The sequence below is a fragment of the Dermatophagoides farinae genome, chromosome 2 (genome assembly GCF_024713945.1).
Source record: "Dermatophagoides farinae isolate YC_2012a chromosome 2, ASM2471394v1, whole genome shotgun sequence".
Taxonomy (NCBI): domain Eukaryota; kingdom Metazoa; phylum Arthropoda; class Arachnida; order Sarcoptiformes; family Pyroglyphidae; genus Dermatophagoides; species Dermatophagoides farinae.
The window spans coordinates 6,046,374-6,065,391 of NC_134678.1; the positions used below are offsets into that span (position 1 = coordinate 6,046,374).

The 19,018-nt window shown below is 29.3% G+C and overlaps 6 protein-coding genes across 6 annotated transcripts; 3 read left to right on the forward strand and 3 right to left on the reverse strand.

Moving 5' to 3' along the window:
* Positions 1–36: 36 nt before the first annotated feature.
* On the reverse strand, positions 37–3,790 carry SMC5 (structural maintenance of chromosomes 5). Its single transcript, XM_047063106.2, has 5 exons — positions 3,523–3,790; positions 3,311–3,456; positions 2,835–3,253; positions 657–2,756; positions 37–596 (listed from the first exon to the last, which is right to left on the reverse strand). The coding sequence occupies exons 1-5, from the start codon at positions 3,591–3,593 to the stop codon at positions 156–158; spliced, it is 3,177 nt and encodes a 1,058-aa protein (XP_046919062.2). The 5' UTR covers positions 3,594–3,790; the 3' UTR covers positions 37–155.
* Positions 3,791–3,827: 37 nt separating this feature from the next.
* On the forward strand, positions 3,828–6,351 carry LOC124499224 (G-protein coupled receptor-associated protein LMBRD2B). The gene is made up of 4 exons (XM_047063107.2): positions 3,828–4,192; positions 4,279–5,553; positions 5,618–5,751; positions 5,819–6,351. Exons 1-4 carry the CDS (start codon positions 4,019–4,021, stop codon positions 6,306–6,308), a joined length of 2,073 nt encoding a protein of 690 aa, XP_046919063.2. The 5' UTR covers positions 3,828–4,018; the 3' UTR covers positions 6,309–6,351.
* On the reverse strand, positions 6,274–8,945 carry Zdhhc8 (zinc finger DHHC-type containing 8). Its single transcript, XM_047063108.2, has 9 exons — positions 8,449–8,945; positions 8,254–8,375; positions 8,037–8,191; positions 7,798–7,970; positions 7,632–7,734; positions 7,481–7,572; positions 7,299–7,422; positions 7,029–7,240; positions 6,274–6,966 (listed from the first exon to the last, which is right to left on the reverse strand). Exons 1-9 carry the CDS (start codon positions 8,538–8,540, stop codon positions 6,390–6,392), a joined length of 1,650 nt encoding a protein of 549 aa, XP_046919064.2. The 5' UTR covers positions 8,541–8,945; the 3' UTR covers positions 6,274–6,389.
* A 97-nt stretch (positions 8,946–9,042) lies between these two features.
* On the forward strand, positions 9,043–9,924 carry RpS7 (ribosomal protein S7). Its single transcript, XM_047063109.2, is given in 4 exon segments — positions 9,043–9,286; positions 9,350–9,451; positions 9,453–9,557; positions 9,559–9,924. Coding segments are annotated over 4 exon segments (675 nt in total). The 5' UTR covers positions 9,043–9,118; the 3' UTR covers positions 9,859–9,924.
* On the reverse strand, positions 9,912–10,522 carry EloC (transcription elongation factor elongin C). Its single transcript, XM_047063110.2, has 2 exons — positions 10,224–10,522; positions 9,912–10,159 (listed from the first exon to the last, which is right to left on the reverse strand). The coding sequence occupies exons 1-2, from the start codon at positions 10,411–10,413 to the stop codon at positions 9,969–9,971; spliced, it is 381 nt and encodes a 126-aa protein (XP_046919066.1). The 5' UTR covers positions 10,414–10,522; the 3' UTR covers positions 9,912–9,968.
* Positions 10,523–10,593: 71 nt separating this feature from the next.
* On the forward strand, positions 10,594–17,212 carry Sec71 (ADP ribosylation factor guanine nucleotide exchange factor Sec71). Its single transcript, XM_047056400.2, has 4 exons — positions 10,594–11,103; positions 11,161–15,934; positions 16,133–16,250; positions 16,583–17,212. The coding sequence occupies exons 1-4, from the start codon at positions 10,977–10,979 to the stop codon at positions 16,724–16,726; spliced, it is 5,163 nt and encodes a 1,720-aa protein (XP_046912356.1). The 5' UTR covers positions 10,594–10,976; the 3' UTR covers positions 16,727–17,212.
* The last annotated feature ends 1,806 nt before the right edge of the window (positions 17,213–19,018 follow it).

Below are 19,018 nucleotides of genomic sequence, written 5' to 3' on the forward strand. Positions count from 1 at the left end.
CTTAGACGCCATCTAACAACGAAAATTTTTGATTAATTTTTTTCCCAAAAAAAAAAATGGTTTTTATTTTCAGAAAATGATTATAAACAATTTAAATGTTTTTGATGATGATTTGATTGATTGATTAAAAATTAAGAATAATTAATGCTAACAAATTAGTCATCATTGTTTTCATAAATCATTTCTTCTTCTTGTTTAATGCCATCATCTTCATCATCTTGTAGAATATCTTCGATCGATTTATTCCAATTAACATAGGAATGTGGACCATTGAATATGATATGAATTTTCATTTCATCTGTATATTTAAGTTTAGTTAATAGTTTGGGTGAAAGTAGAAAATATTGTGATGAATTTCTTTTGGATACTTCGGCTATAAGATCAAAAACACAGCGTTCATTGTTTTCATCCATACCCTGATTGATTTCATCGACCACACGAAATGGTACATGAGCCAATTCTTGTAATGAAAGCATATAAACCATGGTGGAGACGGATCTTTCGCCTCCACTTTGATGATATACATCTAAATCTTTAAATGGTTCGGCGTCACGAAATTTTACTTTGATTCGGATTCCGTAATCATCAAAAGAATACTATCAAGAAAAAACATTATATTATATATAACTTTAATATAGTAAAATAGACATTCATACCTCTTTATCACCGGTGAAAAGATAAACTTCTCCAGAATAATTAAGATGATCCATAAATTTGGTAAAATTTTCATTTATCTTATCGATTAAGCCTTTTAATTCAGTTAGCCATATAGGTTTCAACGAATTAATTTCTTGTTTTCGGCAATCAAGTTGTTGTTCATATTTTTCACATTCAGAGTATTTGTTCTGAATTTCAAGTTGATATCTTTTATAATCTTCCAATAATGATTGGTCAACATCTTGGATTCCTTCACAGCGAAGTTTAAGTGTGTCTATCATATCAGAAATTTCATCCAATTTTTCAGGTAAACTATGCATTTTTTTTCGAATTTCTTCATCAAGATCCTCATTGAAGTTGAATCCAGATTTTTCTATGGCATATTTACGAAATTCTCTCGTTGTTTTTTGTAATTCTTTAAAATTATTATTTAGCTGATTAATGACAACGAATTTCTCATTTTTATGTGATTCTAAATTCGAATATATAATTTCCAATCTGTCTTTGATACGAGAAATTTTCTTGGCTTTCGAGGCAGCCAATAGATCACTCTTATTAAATTTGATGGCTTCAACAAGAACATTGGGTAATTTTTCAAGCAAACTCATTTCTTTTCGATGTTGTTCTTCAAGATTTTTAATCAATTCTTCTTTATGTTTATTCTCACTTTTTAATAATTTTTCAAGATGATCTATCTGTCGTTTTTTTTCATCGATTTTAGCTTGAATTGTACGCAATCCACTTTTTCTTATTCCTATCGTTTTAAATTCATCCGAAAGTTTACCACGATTTTCTTTCAAAATATCATTTTCATTAGTATATTTTTGTACCATCGCTTGTGATTCGGTGATTTGTTTTTCCAAAACAACCAATGTTCGATCTATTTCTTCAATTTCTTTATCATTGATTATAATATTCAAAAATTTTGCCGGTGGCATCGGAATAATTTGTGTAGATTTTTCGCCATCGTATGATGAAATTACAATCAAATAAAGATTTTTTGGAGTAATAATTTTGCGAAAAGATGAATGATTAATCAATTCTTGTATCTTATCTTCCGTTATGGCATTGCCAACCGGAATCTGATTAATATGATAATTCTTAATCAGATAAGACATGACCTTTTTAGGAGCAGTGAATAAATCACTGACACGGGCGAAAATTCCCAAAAATTTATACTTTTCAATATTGAACGTGGGCTCGTTGTCAATGTCATTTTGTGGAATCATAGCAACATTTACACGAATATTCAAATCTTTTTTCAAATTTTCATTGAAGTATTCCAGATCTGATAATTTTTCGAACAAAAATGTACTCATGTCCATAGTTCCGATGGCTACCTCAACAGAATTAGCATATTCATCACTTACTACATTTATCTGCGTGATTAAAGGTGGAAAAACTTCTCCTTCAAAACGATCCTTATTCTTCAGCAACCATTCATATGCTGATCGAGTCCAAGTATCTCGTTGGTTAATCTTTTCCATTCTGGCATTAAATAAATTCTTTATCTCTTTTTTTCGATTATCATGAAAACGCTTTTCGCTGATGGCATTTTCATATCTACTACGATGTGTACTAGATGCCGAAATATTTTCTCTGATTTTTTTATCAAATTCATCAAGTTTTGCTTTGATTTTAGCTGAATCTGCTTCCAAATCACTCATTTTTGGATGATTTTCGAGATCATTAGTATAATTGCGATAATCTTGTCGATATTGTGAAAGTCGATCCTTATTACGTTTTTGTTCGGAAAGTGTTTCATGATATGATGCCACATGTTCTTTTTGTGTATTTCGAAACATTTGAATAGTTTTATACGATTCGGCCAATTTAGAAATAAATTTACTTGTTTGTTTAGTTTGTTTGATTTCTCTGTACATTTTTACCGCTTTTTCTCGATTAATTTTCAGTGGCTCAATTTTGGACACAAATTCATCATATTCTTTTTTCTTTTCATCAAATTCATTACGGGCAGCTAAATAAACCAAACGTTTTTCTTCATATTGCAGCCAAACTTGTTTTTTATACAACCATTGAATGTTTTCTTCATAACGTTTTTTTTCTTGTATCAACTTAAGATCTGGTTCAATGTTGGTCTGAATCGAAAAAAATTTAAATTTAATTTGTCTTTTATCTGTTTTGCATATTAATATTAGAAATTAGAAATAACTAACCTGAAAGTTTTTATATTTTATCAGGAACGATTTAGTTTCGCTAATTTTCGACTCAAGATCTACAATTTCACTGCTAAGTTCAATCAATTTCATATGTTGTTCATACATGTTAACATTGCCGATAGATTTTTCAGTAGAAAATAATAAATCTTTGGAATTAAGTCGCGAAAACTCTACAACTCTTTCTTGTGGTAATATCTGGCACAGATTATTGACATCAATGTTTATTCGTTTAGTGAATTCAGCGATCTCTTCTTTTTTTACTGTTTTCTGATTCAAACGCCAAACATTATGGCATTCGGTTTTTCTATTATTTCGAGAAATTCGTATTTCTCGTTGGATCAATTGATTTTTTCCCATTGGATTGTGTATTTCAATTATAATTGAAGCTGAATGTGCTCCAGTCCTAACATAATCAACTGTAAATGATAGATTTTTTTTTAAATTTTGAAAATCAAAATATTTAAAGCTTATACTTAAGTTTGATGAACGTCCAGTGATTTGCGGATCACCTCCGAAACCCATAATAATAGAACAAACTAGAGCCGATTTACCAGATCCATTTGGACCCAATATTAGATTAAGAAATGGTCCAGGAAGAAATTCAATGTGTTTGTAAATCCTTGTGAAGAATCCCATTGACAATTAATTATCAAAATTGATATATATGAAAAATCATTTTACTTACATAAAGTTTTCCAATTCAATTCGTACAATTGAACCGATCTTGAAATTATGAAATTTTTCTTTATCAATCATATTTGATAAATAAAGTAATTGATGATGATTAATGATGATTAATAAATGGAGAAGAAAACAAAATCAACAGGGTGGAAAAGAACTGAATATTGAAATGGCGCCAGTACAGTGAAGAAAATTCGATTTTTTTCATACAATAAACGTTGCTAACATTAACATGATATGAACAAAATAGGCTAACGTGAGCGTGACATATTGCGTCTTCGTCTCAATTCTTGTCATCAATTAATACATTACAAGTTAACAGATCATTTTTCCAAAAGTTTATACAATGTTGTTTCCACGATTAAGATTTGGAATTTATTATTCACTACAATTGATTTATTTATAACAATAACAATTACAATTAGATCAGCAGATAAATCTGTTAGATATCTTTCTGCTATAGCGATATGTATCAAATAATAATTTATTAGTGGTAGAAGATGCTCTACATACCATTGTTGGCCGTTATTGTGACCAATTTTTTTCTTACATTTTATTTATTAAATCGTTATAGTAATTTTGGTCGTCAAAATCTTCTCATTACAATTAGTGTGTTTATATCATGGTTTTTTTCGTTCAATGTTATATTCATACTACCTTTGGATATTACTTCGGTTCGTATCATAGAATAATCTTGAATTGATTGTTTTTTGTTTTGTTTTGTTTTGTTTTGCTAATATTTTTCCAAATGTATGTATAGACCATTTATAATCAATGTATCATTCGTAATAATATTACAAATCATAATAATGATACGAATAATATTGACAATACGACCACCCTCGCTACACTTACATTATCGCCATTTTCGCTTTCATACAATTCATCAACGGATAATAATGAACAACATTTAAATATTGGCCATAATCATTCGATAAATAATTCAACTTATTCCAGTCAAAATTATCAGTCAACGAATTTTAAAAGTCATCATTACATTATTTCCAACAATAACCAGTCAGTATGTGCCAAACCATGGAGTTATGTACCGAAAAATGTTCTTCAAAATCTATGGAAATTTATCTATTGGTCATCACAGCTGTTAACATGGATAATATTGCCCATATTTCAATCATATTCAATGTCCGGTGAATTTAATGTATTGAAAAAAATTGAATCATCATTGAAAGAAAATTTGAAATATTATTGTTGTTTTGGCTTCTTATTCCTTGTATTTATTTTCTATTATGCATCAAAAGAACGATTAACATTCGAAAGTTTGAAAATTTTTTGCATATCCGCTTCAAACACGTTTGGTTTGTTTTTGTTGCTCATATTATTGGGTTATGGATTAGTGGATATACCTAGAAATTGTTTGAAAAATTATCACTGTAATCATCAATACAAATTGAATTATTTGTATTTTCGAATTGGAAAAATCAGCGAAGAAAAATATGAAGCCAATTGTCATCTAGAAGATTTGTTGGATGAATTACGCGCCTATTTCAATAAAATAACAAAAGAAAATGGCTATCGTCATTTGATGTGCAAATTGCAAATGATTATCGATAAATGTCCCGAATCTTTCAAAATGGAATTGAATGAAACCATTGATTGTGATTTGAATTTTGAATTGAATGAAAAACGTCTTGTCAGTTTAAACTCGAAAATCAATAAAGCAATACAGACCAGTCATCGTACTGAAGTACAATATTCAATGTTGATTCAACAAGCTATTCGATATTATGAAATTATTGAAGAGTTAAATAATCCACATAATAAAGTAGGTTTATTATCCGATGATTTTTCCAATATTGAACGTTGGCTACTTCAACATGTTCCAAAATTCGAATTTTTATTGCGACGAAAACATGTAATCATTTACAAGATATTCCTATTGATATTTGGCTATTTATTCACATTCTTTTCCGTTGTAATTATTTGGTCAGAATTCACTTTTTCCATCAAATCTATACCAATTAGTATTTTTGCCCTGATCATCAAACTAATTGATTACAATTATTTCTGGATAGAGGTATATATAAATCCTACGCTTTCCCTCATTATTGTCTAACTTTTTTTTTCTTCATTAAAAACAGATATTTTCGATGCTTTCAATAGCATATTTAAGTTGCTGCTGTTATTATACAATATTCAAGATACGAATTTTCAATTATTACTATCTATCTAAACATCATCAAACTGATGAATATAGTCTAATTTTTAGTGGAATGTAAGTTATAATTGGATTAACTGACAGGCTACTCATTGTTGATATATATTTTGCATTGAAAAAAAAGGTTACTATGTCGTTTGGCATCACCATTATGTTTGAATTTTCTAAGTCTAATTCATTTTGATTCACATGTATCAAATGAATCAATCGAAGAGGAAACATCATTTACGCAGATAATGGGCCATTTGGACACAATATCATTTATTAGTGATTATATTTTCATCTACCTACCATTATTTATGAGCATATTTTGTGTGGCAATTTTATTCAAATTAGATATGAAAATATTTTCCTATTTTGGTTTTGGACAATATAGTTTATTCGATGAAATTAGCCAAGAATTTTTACTTGAAGGCGAAAAACTTGTTAAAAGAGAGATTCGTAAACGATCGATGGCTGTGGGGCCAAACGCTTTGAAAACCACCAATATTGTAAAACGAGATGCAAATTGCAATCTAAGTCGTACAACTAGCCGAGAAAAATTATTGGCCGAACCATTTAAAGATGAACAAAACATTGTCGATATTGAAAGAAATTTATTTGATGATATTTAACAGATTAAAAACAAAAATACATTTAAATTATTTACAAAACATATTACATTGTGTGTCTTTTCTTAATAATGGTCATTTTTTTTACACAGAAATCTCATAGTTCATTTCATATTGACTTTGACGATTATTGTTAACAGAACTTTCAACATTTCGTCCGGTGGCATTTTTATTTTGATGTTCAATTTTATTACTAATCTCTAGTGCTTTTTGAAAAGGCATCGGTCGTTTAAAATAATTTTTTGAAATTGTTGTCGTATCACTGCAACTGCTATTCGGTCCAAAATCTAATGAATCTTCATCGATATATTGAAGAAAATTTCCGTTTTTAGATGATGATGATAAATTTTGAAGCTCAGTTTCTGAATTGAATTTATTCGAGTGATTATTATGAGAATTTACAGCATAGCCAGCATCAGGTGAATAATAAATGAGCATTCCACCTTCCGGGCCATTTGTTTTACCATAATGATTATCATTTTTCAATGGTGAATTTTTGTTCATCAAATGTGAAGATATCTCATTGATTGATGTACTTTTTGAAGCTGATATTTTATTATTGTGATGATGTGGGAAAATACCTGCAGATTTATTTGATGAATCATGATTCAATGGCATCGGATTCGATGACAGTGCGATGAATGTTGTTTCTTTTGTACCACTGTAAAAAAAATGATAAATCATTTATTTTGATCGACATTATCAAAAATATAAGTTACATACTTTTCAGTATGATGCATTGTAACCACATGACTTTCTTCTGCTCTTAATCCATTTAGATCATACAATGTATCATTTCCAGGAGTTAAATTGTAATGCATTCGATTCTGTTGTTGATCTTGATTTGTTGAAGATGATTCTTGATAAGATTCATTTCGTTTTTTATTATTGTTCCCAATATGTCCATCAAATCTTTCAAGTAGAATGTCTTTTGACTAATTAAAAAAAAGATGGAATTAAATTTTTGCCATTCATAAAATCAACCATACATACATTGTCAACAACAGAAAAGTTGAGATCATCTATTTTTTTCTCATTACTATCTGGCTTATTGTCCATATAAATTCGTATATCCGAACCCTTGCTGGATATTTTTGAAATTTTTGTCTTATACAAGCTTGAAAAAAAATCAATTTTTAGGAGAAAATAAAAAAAATTGAAGAAAAAAAATTTACCCAGGATATCGAGGTCCACAAACAGTGAAGATACAATTGAAAATGATACCATTGGAAAATGGATTAATTTGACGATTAAATTTTCGAGTAACCTTAGTTATTAATGAAAAACCAATTAAATTAAAAATAAAACAAAATAATAATGAAATACCTGTTCATTTGTAGTTCGTCCACGAGCGACAAGTATAATATGAAAGCCAGTTAAACCAACGATTGGAATGAAAAATAAGGTAATGATTACGATTAAAGCAATTCTATTTGAAAGTACAATGTGATAAATTTAATAATATTTTACCATGTAATTTTTCAAAACTTACGCAACTATAACAGCCGTTTCATTGATAATGTTTCGATTATTTATCACAAAAATTAGACACCAACTGAATATTGTAATCATATGAAGAGTTAAAAATATCAAGAAAAAAAAGAAATGACGATAATTTCTTCTTCCGATACAATTGTTAACCCATGGACAATGATGATCGAATTTCTGAAATGAAAAAAAAAATCAGAATTTTTTTTCTTAAACCTAAAAAAATGGAATTTTTATAATTACTTCAATACAATTGTCACACACTGAACAGTGTGAACATCTTGGTGGACGATAAAATTGACAAGTTGAACACCATTTCATTCGAACTGTATGGCCTTTAATTTGTACTTCTTGATAGATTGGTGCTCGAAAATCATCTTTATCTTCATCGGGATTAGCTAAAAAAATCATGCCAGTAAAATTGTTAAAATATAAAAAAAAAATTTATCATTCGTTTCACCTCGTTTGATGATTCCAGGATCAACAAATGTAGTAGCAAATAAATTCGAAATAACAAAAAAAGCAATTATTGCTTGAGCTATGGTTATGGAAAAATGATATTCCTCATGTAAACGACGGCAGCTGATTAGTTGTAAAAAAATAAACAATAAAAAACTAAATTTAAATTCTAAACAAAATTTTATAGTTTGCTTACGGAAAAATGAAAAAAAGTGCTGTAGTTGATAATAGTAAAATCCATGCACAAGTTGCTGGAATTAAACGTTTTATTGATTTACATTTGGGCATCGTTAGTGGGACGATTTTGATTGATTAATTTATAATTTTTTTTAACTATAATTATAATCTATTTTAGGAATTTATCTATAGATTGTTTCCAAAATTGAAGACGTTGAAAATTAATTTGAATCATAACAAAATTGATGATCTGATTTGATTTGTTTTTCTATAATTTTTACAAAAATAAAATGACAAAATGAAATGAAATTATGAAAAGAAAAAGATGTTGATGATAATGATGATTCACGAGAATATTAGTAGATATGTGTTGAGTAATTTATAATTTATTTCATGTCAACAAATTGCAGACAGCAACACAAAAACAAAAACAACGATATAGCGAGCAACCCTCTTTCAATGAAAAAAAAATGACTTAAAAAAGCCATTTCGCATACCATACTCAATGAATTATAGTGAGAAATAAAGCAAAAACATCAACATCAACATCATCATCATAATCGATACTTAGGAGTGGCTTAATTCTCACTATCGATAGTGGCTAAAAACTGCATGCTTCCTTGATCCTGTGCGAGTTGCTTGTGTTCACGTTGGCCTGTTCTTTTCTTTTTTTTTCTTTATACGTGTTTATGTCACTAATTTTGGCGAATATTCATCAATTTTCATTCGATTTTTTTAGAATAAAATCGTATTTAATTCTCCGAAATTCAATTAAAACAATGGCTAACATTCTCCGTAGAAAAATTCTCAAGTCTGGTAATGAAGAGATCGATCCATTCGAAGAAAATATTGCTCAGGTTTGTTTTAAATAATGGATAAATGAAAAATTGTTTCAAATAGATTTGTTTTTTCGTCTTTAGGCATTGTTGGACTTGGAGATGAATACCGACTTGAAAAGTCAACTCAGAGAGTTGTACATTAGTGGAGCTAAAGAAGTTGATGTTGCGGGCAAAAAAGCCTATCATCATCAATGTGCCGGTACCACAATTGAAAGCTTTTCAAAAGATCCAAAATCGTGTAGTGAGAGAATTGGAAAAGAAATTCAGTGGTAAACATGTGGTCATCATTCGCAAAACGAACTATTTTGCCTAAACCAACCAGAAAACTTCGAACAAAATCTAAACAAAAAAGACCAAGAAGTCGTACATTGACCGCTGTTTATGATTCCATTCTGGAAGATTTGGTATTCCCAGCCGAAATTGTTGGAAAACGAACACGTATCCGTTTGGGTGGCAGTAGATTGTTCAAAATTCATTTGGACAAATCATCGCAAACACAGATTGAACATAAGGTGGATACTTTTTCAGCTGTTTATAAAAAATTAACTGGACGTGAAGTAACTTTTGAATTTCCTGAGCCTCTTTTTTAAAACATGAATAAAGAACATTGTTTAATTGGCAAAAAATGAAATACTAATAAAAATTTTAAAATTTCATTTCATTTCATTTATTATTATAAATAATTTCAATCAAAGAAAAATTAACAATCAAGAAAATTTGCAGCCATCAATAGTTCCAAGGCAATTTCTGGATCGATCTGAAATTCCGGTATTTCTGAAGCACTATTAGCATAACGAACTTTGTAGGTAAAATATGAGCAAACTTTTTGCAGAATATGTGATGGTATTTCACGAAAATTTACTTCATTAGTTTCGTTTTCCGAAAATTGACCTATTATTATTGAATATTTGAAATTGGTATTGAGAATTGAAAAGAGAAATCGAAATTTACATACCTGGACCACTTAACATGGCTTTAATGGTACCTGAGGTCAGTGCATGTTCACGTTTGATTATAAATTCTTGACGATCAGATGAAATCAATTTGACATACATAGCATCAGGACCTTCACAGCCACCATATTTTTTTGAATCATCCATTTCATTATTGGTTTGATGTTCGGCCATTGTTGGTAAAAGTTTCATCAGAACAAGAAAATGGTTTGAATCAATTAAAACTAAAAATTGAAAAACAAAATAATCAATTTTTCAAAGAAATATAATAATAATTGTCTAAATTCTAAAACGAACACAATAATCAACGATGATCAGTGAAAAAAAACGTTATTACATTCATATAGGACGATACAAATGAGCTCAACGTTTACACGTCAAGTTGAAAACAATTGGATCAATTGATGTTGAAATGATTATCCTCGAATTGTGATTCTACTTACATCAGTTTTTTTTGCATCCAAATTTTACTATTTTATTATTGAAAAATATCAATTCGGATGATTTAACTTGTTGAATATAAAATATGTAGGATCTATTTATTTGTTTTTATTTTGGTGCTATTATTCATTGTGCTATATTGTTGTATTTGTATTTGCATATTTATTTCTAAAAAAAAAGAAATCCAATCCAAACATCAACATTCAATTCAATGATCATTTAAATCATTTAATCATCATCATTATTATTGCCTAAATGGTTGAAATGTTATCATAAAATTATTCGTCCTCAAATATCATCAATTATGTTTAATAATGTTTGAAAGTTTTAAAACTGAAAAAATAATGTTCATTAACCGTGCACTAGAAAAGATTCTCGCCGATCGTGATATTAGAAAAAGTAACAATCAACAGTTGAAAAAATCCTGCGAATTTGTCCTTGGTATTTATAAAATTGTTTTTAATTTTTTTTTCTAATTGGTTTTTTTCTTGTATATAGAAAAGATTAAAAATGAACAAAACGCTAGTAATCACCAAATCCAATCTGAATCTTCATCATCATCATCTTCCCATCATTCTTCCACACTTCCTCAACCCTCCAATCGGAAGGGTTCGGTGTTTGATGATGAAATATACTTCACACCATTCGAGCTTGCATGTCAATCAAAATCAAATCGTATCGTAATAATTGCTTTGGATTGTATACAGAAATTAATAGCATATGGCCACTTTACCGGCAATCGTATTGATAGCCGTAGTGAAGAAAAAAAATTGCTCATCGACACTATGGTTACTTGTATTTGCAATTGTTTTATAGGACCAAACACCGATGATGAAGTGCAATTACAAATAATTAAAGCCTTATTGACTATAGTGACATCACAATCATGTCCAGTACATGAAGGCAGCATTCTATTGGTCATACGTACCTGTTATAATATATATTTAAGTAGTAAAAAATTGGTCAATCAAACCACAGCTAAAGCAGCATTAACACAGATGCTAAACGTGATATTCTCTCGTATGGAATCAATTTCATCTACCCCTTCATCCTCATCATTAACGGATGCATTTGGAAATGCTATCGAAACGAGCAATTGTGATAATTGGGATGCTCGATCACTGACAAATGAGACAATATTATCGAATGAATTATTTGATATTTATTATCAACATGTATCCGATTCAGATGCTTTGAATTCGATCGAAACTATTGTCAATGATGTCATTACGACAGTTTGTAAATATTCGGAAGGCGATAATATTTCTATACAATCGAATAAGACTCAAGTTTCTCTAACGACCATTTCATCGAAAACCTCCCATAGTTTGGCCAATGTCAATAGCATCTCGTTAGATGGTTTCGAAACAAACGATACAATACATTTATCGTTTGAAAATATTTATCAAAAAGATGCCTACTTAATTTTTCGCTCGCTTTGCAAATTAAGCATGAAACGATTGATGGATAATAGTTTTGATATGAAATCACATGAATTACGTTCAAAAATTTTATCGCTACAATTAATTTTGCAGATTCTACAGAATTCTGGTCCAGTTTTTCAGCATAGCGATATGTTTGCCGTGGCAATCAAGCAGTATTTGTGTGTTGCTTTATCGAAAAATGGCGTGTCTAATATACCGGAAATATTTGAACTTTCATTAGCGATATTTTTGGCATTGTTTCAGAAATTCAAGACTTATTTGAAAATGCAAATTGAAGTATTTTTCAAGGAAATATTCTTGAACATTCTGGAAACCGTATCCAGTTCATTCGAACATAAATGGATGGTCATACAAGCATTGACCAGGGTATGCGCTGACGCTCAAAGCATTGTCGATATTTATGTCAATTATGACTGTGATCTTTCATCAGAAAATATATTCGGCCGTCTTGTCAATGATTTGTCCAAAATTGCTCAAGGAGGTGGACAGATATTGGATTCAGGATTTGTGAACTCATCACAGGAAAGAAGCATGCGAATGAAAGGATTAGAATGTTTGGTTTCCATTCTCAAGTGTATGGTTGAATGGAGTAATGATCTTTACGTAAATCCAAATCAGCAAACCGATTTGGTAAATGAAAAATCTAATTCTGGATGTAAAGATGACCTTCATGAAACATCATCATTCAATAATCTTGATGATAACCCTGAGAAATTCGAAGAGGCCAAAAATCAGAAGAATATTATTGATAAAGGAATCGATTTATTTAATATGAATCCAATGAAAGGGATCAAATATCTTCAACATCATAATATTATTGATTCAAGTCCAGAAAGTGTTGCCCAATTTTTTCATACAAATGATCGATTAGATAAATCACATGTTGGAGAATTTATGGGTGATTTTAATACATTCAACAAAGAAGTTATGTATGCCTATGTTGATCAGATGGATTTTGCCGATCGAGATATTGTTAGTGCCTTACGTTTTTTTCTCGAAGGATTTCGATTGCCCGGTGAAGCACAAAAAATTGATCGATTTATGGAGAAATTTGCTTCAAGATATTTTGAAACGAATCGTAATCATGGTATATTTACTAGTGCCGATACCGTTTATGTCTTAGCATATTCAATAATAATGTTGACTACCGATCTACATAGTCCACAAGTGAAACGAAAAATGACTAAAGATGATTACATCAAATTGAATAGAGGCATTAATGAAAGTAAAGATTTACCCGAAGAATATTTATCACAAATATATGATGAGATTGCGGAAAGTGAAATCAAAATGAAAAGTGGATTTATTAAAAAAGTATCCGGTAAAGAAGTGACTAGCGAAAAAGCTCGTCGTCTTTTATACAATATGGAAATGGAAACAATGGCATCGACGGCCAAAGCATTGATGGAAAGTGTTTCACATGTAGAATCACCATTCACATCTGCTAAACATCTAGAACATGTGAGGCCAATGTTTCGTACAACTTGGACATCATTTTTAGCTGCATTCAGTGTTGGTCTTCAAGATTGTGATGATCAAGGAATAGCATCGCATTGCCTCAATGGAATCCGTTGTGCCATACGAATTGCAAGTATCTTTCAAATGACCCTTGAACGTGATGCATTTGTTCAGGCGTTATCTCGTTTCACTTTACTTAAAGCCAATGGTCCTATTATTGAAATGAAGACAAAAAATATTGATACGATCAAAACATTAATTACCGTAGCTTATACTGATGGTAATTATTTGGGCAAAAGTTGGCTAGATATTTTACGGTGTATTTCACAATTGGAATTGGCCCAATTGATTGGTACCGGTGTTAAGGCACAAATGCTTAACAATAACAATCTACAAATCAATAATTCCAATGGAAATAGTTTTGGTTTCCAATTTAAGCTCGAATCATTTGTAGCATTAGAATCATTGGCCAGAAACAAAGAGAAAGAATCGAGAATTTCCGAATCAATGATTGAAGCCTCATCACAAAGTGTTGTTGTTGCCGTTGATAGAATATTTACTGGATCTATTCATTTAGATGGCAATGCTATTGTTGATTTTGTCAAAGCTTTATGTCATGTTTCAAGTGAAGAGCTATCCAATGTTCAGAATCCAAGAATGTTTAGTTTACAAAAAATTGTTGAAATCTCTTATTATAACATGAGCCGTATTCGTCTTCAATGGTCACGAATATGGGAAGTATTGGGCGAACATTTCAATAAAGTTGGTTGTAATCCTAATGAAGAAATTGCATTCTTTGCTATCGATTCGTTGCGACAATTATCAATGAAATTTATCGAAAAAGGCGAGCTATCAAATTTTCGTTTTCAAAAAGATTTTCTTCGTCCATTCGAACATATTATGAAATGTAATTCATCCATAGCCATTAGAGACATGGTTGTAAGATGTATTGCACAAATGGTCAATTCACAAGCAAGTAATATTAAATCTGGCTGGAAGAATATATTTAGCGTTTTTCGAATAGCCGCATCTGAAACTGATTCTTATATATTTGATTTATCATTTCAAACTACATGCAACATATTCAATAATATTTATGAAAGTAATTTCACGGCAATGATCGATTCATTTCAAGATGCAATCAAATGTCTGTCAGAATTTGGCTGTAATCAACAATTTCCCGATACTAGTATGGAAGCAATACGTTTGATACGAGCTTGCGCACGTTATGTTGCTGAACAGCCACAATATTTCAAAGAATTTAATATTGAAGATAAAAACAATGGCTTTTTGGCTAGTGAAGATGATCGTGTTTGGGTAAGAGGATGGCTACCAATATTATTTGAATTATCATGTATTGTCAATACATGCAAATTGGATGTTCGTACTCGTGCATTGACCGTTATGTTTGAGATAATAAAATCACATGGAAATGTGTTTCGTGAAAATTGGTGGACCGATTTATTCAAAATAATATTTCGTATATTTGATAGTCTTAAATTACCCGGACCACAGTTGGAGAAGACTGAATGGATGACAACCACATGTAATCATGCTCTATATTCAATTGTCGATGTTTTTACACAATATTTTGACATTCTTGGCTCGTTTCTTCTTAAAGATGTTTATTCACAACTATTCTGGTGTGTACAACAAGATAATGAACAATTGGCACGTTCGGGAATCAATTGTTTTGAAAATTTAGTCATCTCATGTGGTGTCAAATATAATCAAATCACTTGGACAATGACAATTGAACTTATTGAAAGAATACATGAAGTAACGAAACCATTGCAGCTATTCTCATCGCCGACAACAAACCAACATCATAATAAACAATTATTATCGGATGAAGAATTGGAAAAAGTCAAGATTAAATTTTTTGTACAATTAGATTTGATTCAAGCTATCGACAGTATTGTATTTTTTCCATCATTCAGTAAAAAAGAGGATACCGAAATGATCAAATATTTGGAGAATAGTTTGAAAGATATTGACATTAATAAACAACAACAGCAACAACCAAATAATATTACCAATAACAATTGTCGAACAATAACGAATGGTCCACTAGAACGTTGTTCAACTACTGACCTTCGAAATATTATTACAAATGGAATGTATGGACATATGAATACGGCTATTCTTGTTCGTTTGGCTAAATTTCTCATAAAAGTATTCGATTCATTCAATCAAGTCTATTTGGATAAGAATAAATCAAAAATATTGGCTGATAAGCTTAGTTATCTTTCACAATTGGAGATCAAAAGTTTACTATGTGCCATACGGATACTATTCTATCTGTACAATGATCCTGATCGTCAACAGCAAACAGAATTTATTGAACAAATTGAACAGGAATTAATTAGGTTTGTCATTAACTCTTTTTTTTCAAATTTTTATTTTTTTGTTTGTTTATCTTTAACAATTTGTGATTGAAATTTTTTTTTATTTTTATTTTTTTTTTCAAGTACAATGAAAAGTAGAAAAAGAAAAATAATTGAATAGAATGCTAATTATAGAAATTTTTTTTCCTTTCTCCATTCTCCATTTATATATATATATAGTATTTCATCACGAGCATTGCATTATTACTACCATATTGAAAATGAATACAATCGAGATAATTGGACTTCAATCATTTTATTGATATTATACAACGTTTCTAAATTGCCTACAGGCAAAGTAAGTAGCATCCATCGTGTTTTCTACATTATTCCCTCATTCTTGTATTTATATATTCACCTAATAATGTGGGATAGAAAAAAAACCGAATGATTTGATGCAAAACGAAAAAAAAACGAAAACGAAAGCTTTGAAACTAACTTTTTCTTTATTTATTTATTTCTTTTTTTTCTTTCTTTTTTTGCTTGGACCAATGGATTCATGATGATTTACTAAAACGTAAAAAAAACCATCCATTTTTCTTTTTCTCTCTCTCTCTCTCTCTCTCTCTTTTTCATTTGATTTTGATTGATGATGGATCATATAATATAATATATATGAAAAAAATGCAGTTTTTCAAACATATCCAAAATTATTATGGACTGATTTGCAACCTACTCATTTTGGATCTGAAAATAACATTGAAAGTTTTGATCAGGCAAATATTTCTACGACTTCAATCGGATCAATGTTTTTCAATTTTTTCTTCACAATAAATAATAAAAATAATAATAAATAACAAACATCATGATGATCATCAACAACAACAACGACGACGGTGAAGGAGATAAACAAACGTGCCAAAATCCGGGAAAAGAACATCACTAACGCCACCACCACCACCATCACCTACTATATATATTATTACCCCCATAATTTTCTAACATTGGAAAATTTTGTTGATGGATTCGTCCCTTTTTTCGGAATAATAATAATAATAATTTTTTCAACTTTTTTTTTCCACAACAGCCGGCGTTCAAACAAAACTTTTTTTTTCCATTTATCCTTGCTCTTTTTTTTCCATCCTAACAACAATGATATTGCATTGCATTGCATTGTATACAATTTACAAAATGTAAACAAACAAACAATGAATGAAATGAAATGAAAACGATCCTATTGTGACCATTGTCGATATATATATATAGAAAATAGAAATTATTTTATATTAATTTTTATTTGCTATACCCATAAATGTTGAATGGTGGTAATATTTATTTGGACCAAATTAATCAATTTTTTTTGTTCCAACAAAACTACTACCAACATTAAATACATTTCATGTAATTGAAAGTAGAAAAAAAACAAAACAAAACAAAAAACACCCAAGTGTCCTATTCACATCCATATATATATATAAATTCATGAAGTATAGATAGTTTTAAATTAACTAAAAAAAAAAATTATTCAAACAGAATATACACATATATATCGTTGCTATTGTTGTTGTTGTTGTTGTTATTTATTTTTTTTTATTCATAAATTTTTTTCCTTTTTGTTTCATTCTTGAATATCTGGAAAGAATAATTATGGCAATCAAAAAAACAAAAAAAAAATAGAAAAGAAAAATGATCACACAGAAACAGCTGAAACAAAAAAAGTTTATTACATATTTCTAACTAATGAAAATTGTGAGAAAAAAAAAAATTTTGTACCATACACACACAGACGCACTACAAACCACAATTATTTGTTGTCATTTCTCAATTTTTGTTTTTTTTTAATTCCAATTTTTCTTATTTAAATTTATTTATTAATGAATATCATCAAATAAATTATTGCCTAAACATTGAAAAACAGCAAACAAACAAACAAACAAACAAATAAAACGAATCAATAATTGTATATTCATTTTAATCTAGACGGATTACAGAATTAAATTGTGAATATATATTCTTTATATATATCGCTTTGGATTATTGTTTATTTTTACATATAAATAAAGATATTTGACCTCTAATTCAAATTTTTGTTGAATGAATATAAATGATATATATATTCTGTGTTTAGTATATATTGGAATTATTTTATTTTATTTTATTTTTTTTTTTTTTTGGTGTTGCGTTTTTTTTTCTTCTCACAAATTCTCTATGGATGAATGAAATACGTGTTTAGATTATTAAACACATGAAATATATTGGCCCATATCATTGGACACACACAGGTAGAACAGTAAAAAATAAAATAGAGACAGAGATAAATCAAGTGAAAAATATGGGTGGCATTTTGTTTTTTTTTCTCGGTTCTAGATTCAACTACTACTACTCCTCCTCTTCTGTTTTTTTTTTCATTCATTCAATCAACCATAAAAACACAAAGCCATCAAAAATTTTTTTTTCTTTACACATTTTCAATGACAAAAATGATGATGATGATGATAATCATTGTTTCTAAAAAAAAAATTTTTTTTTTTTTTTTTTTTTTTTTGATTCACCATTTATTTTCTGATTGGCTATAATGGTGGCCAAAATATAAGTGAAACGAAATATGATGAAACATAAAATGGTTCAGTGAAATGGACATGCACAAGAATTTGATTGTGATGCAATCATATATCTATAAAGTAAAAACCACAGGAAATTATTTATCCATTTTTCCTCCCCCCCCCAACAACAACAACAATAAATTCTGTAAAGTTGCTTTTTTTCTGCCAAAAAAAAAGAATTATTTTTGTTGTTGTTTTTTTTTGTGTGTGTTTGTTGACCACAAATCATCACAACAATAAATAAGATCATTCAAGATAAATGGAAAAATATGAAAATAAATTACCAAACAAATTATGAATGAACAAGAAAAAAAATAGAAAGCAAAAGAGAGAGAGGGAGAGAGGGAAATGACCAAAAAAAAAAAAAAATGAAAAAAATAGTTGTCATGGAGTCATGTGTATTCATGATGACATTGAAACCATTGAACAAAAAAAATGACGATACACTAACGTATGGAATCAAATGAATATCAAACTATCATTTTGTAATGGATTGGGATAAAAAAAAAGAATCAAGGAATTT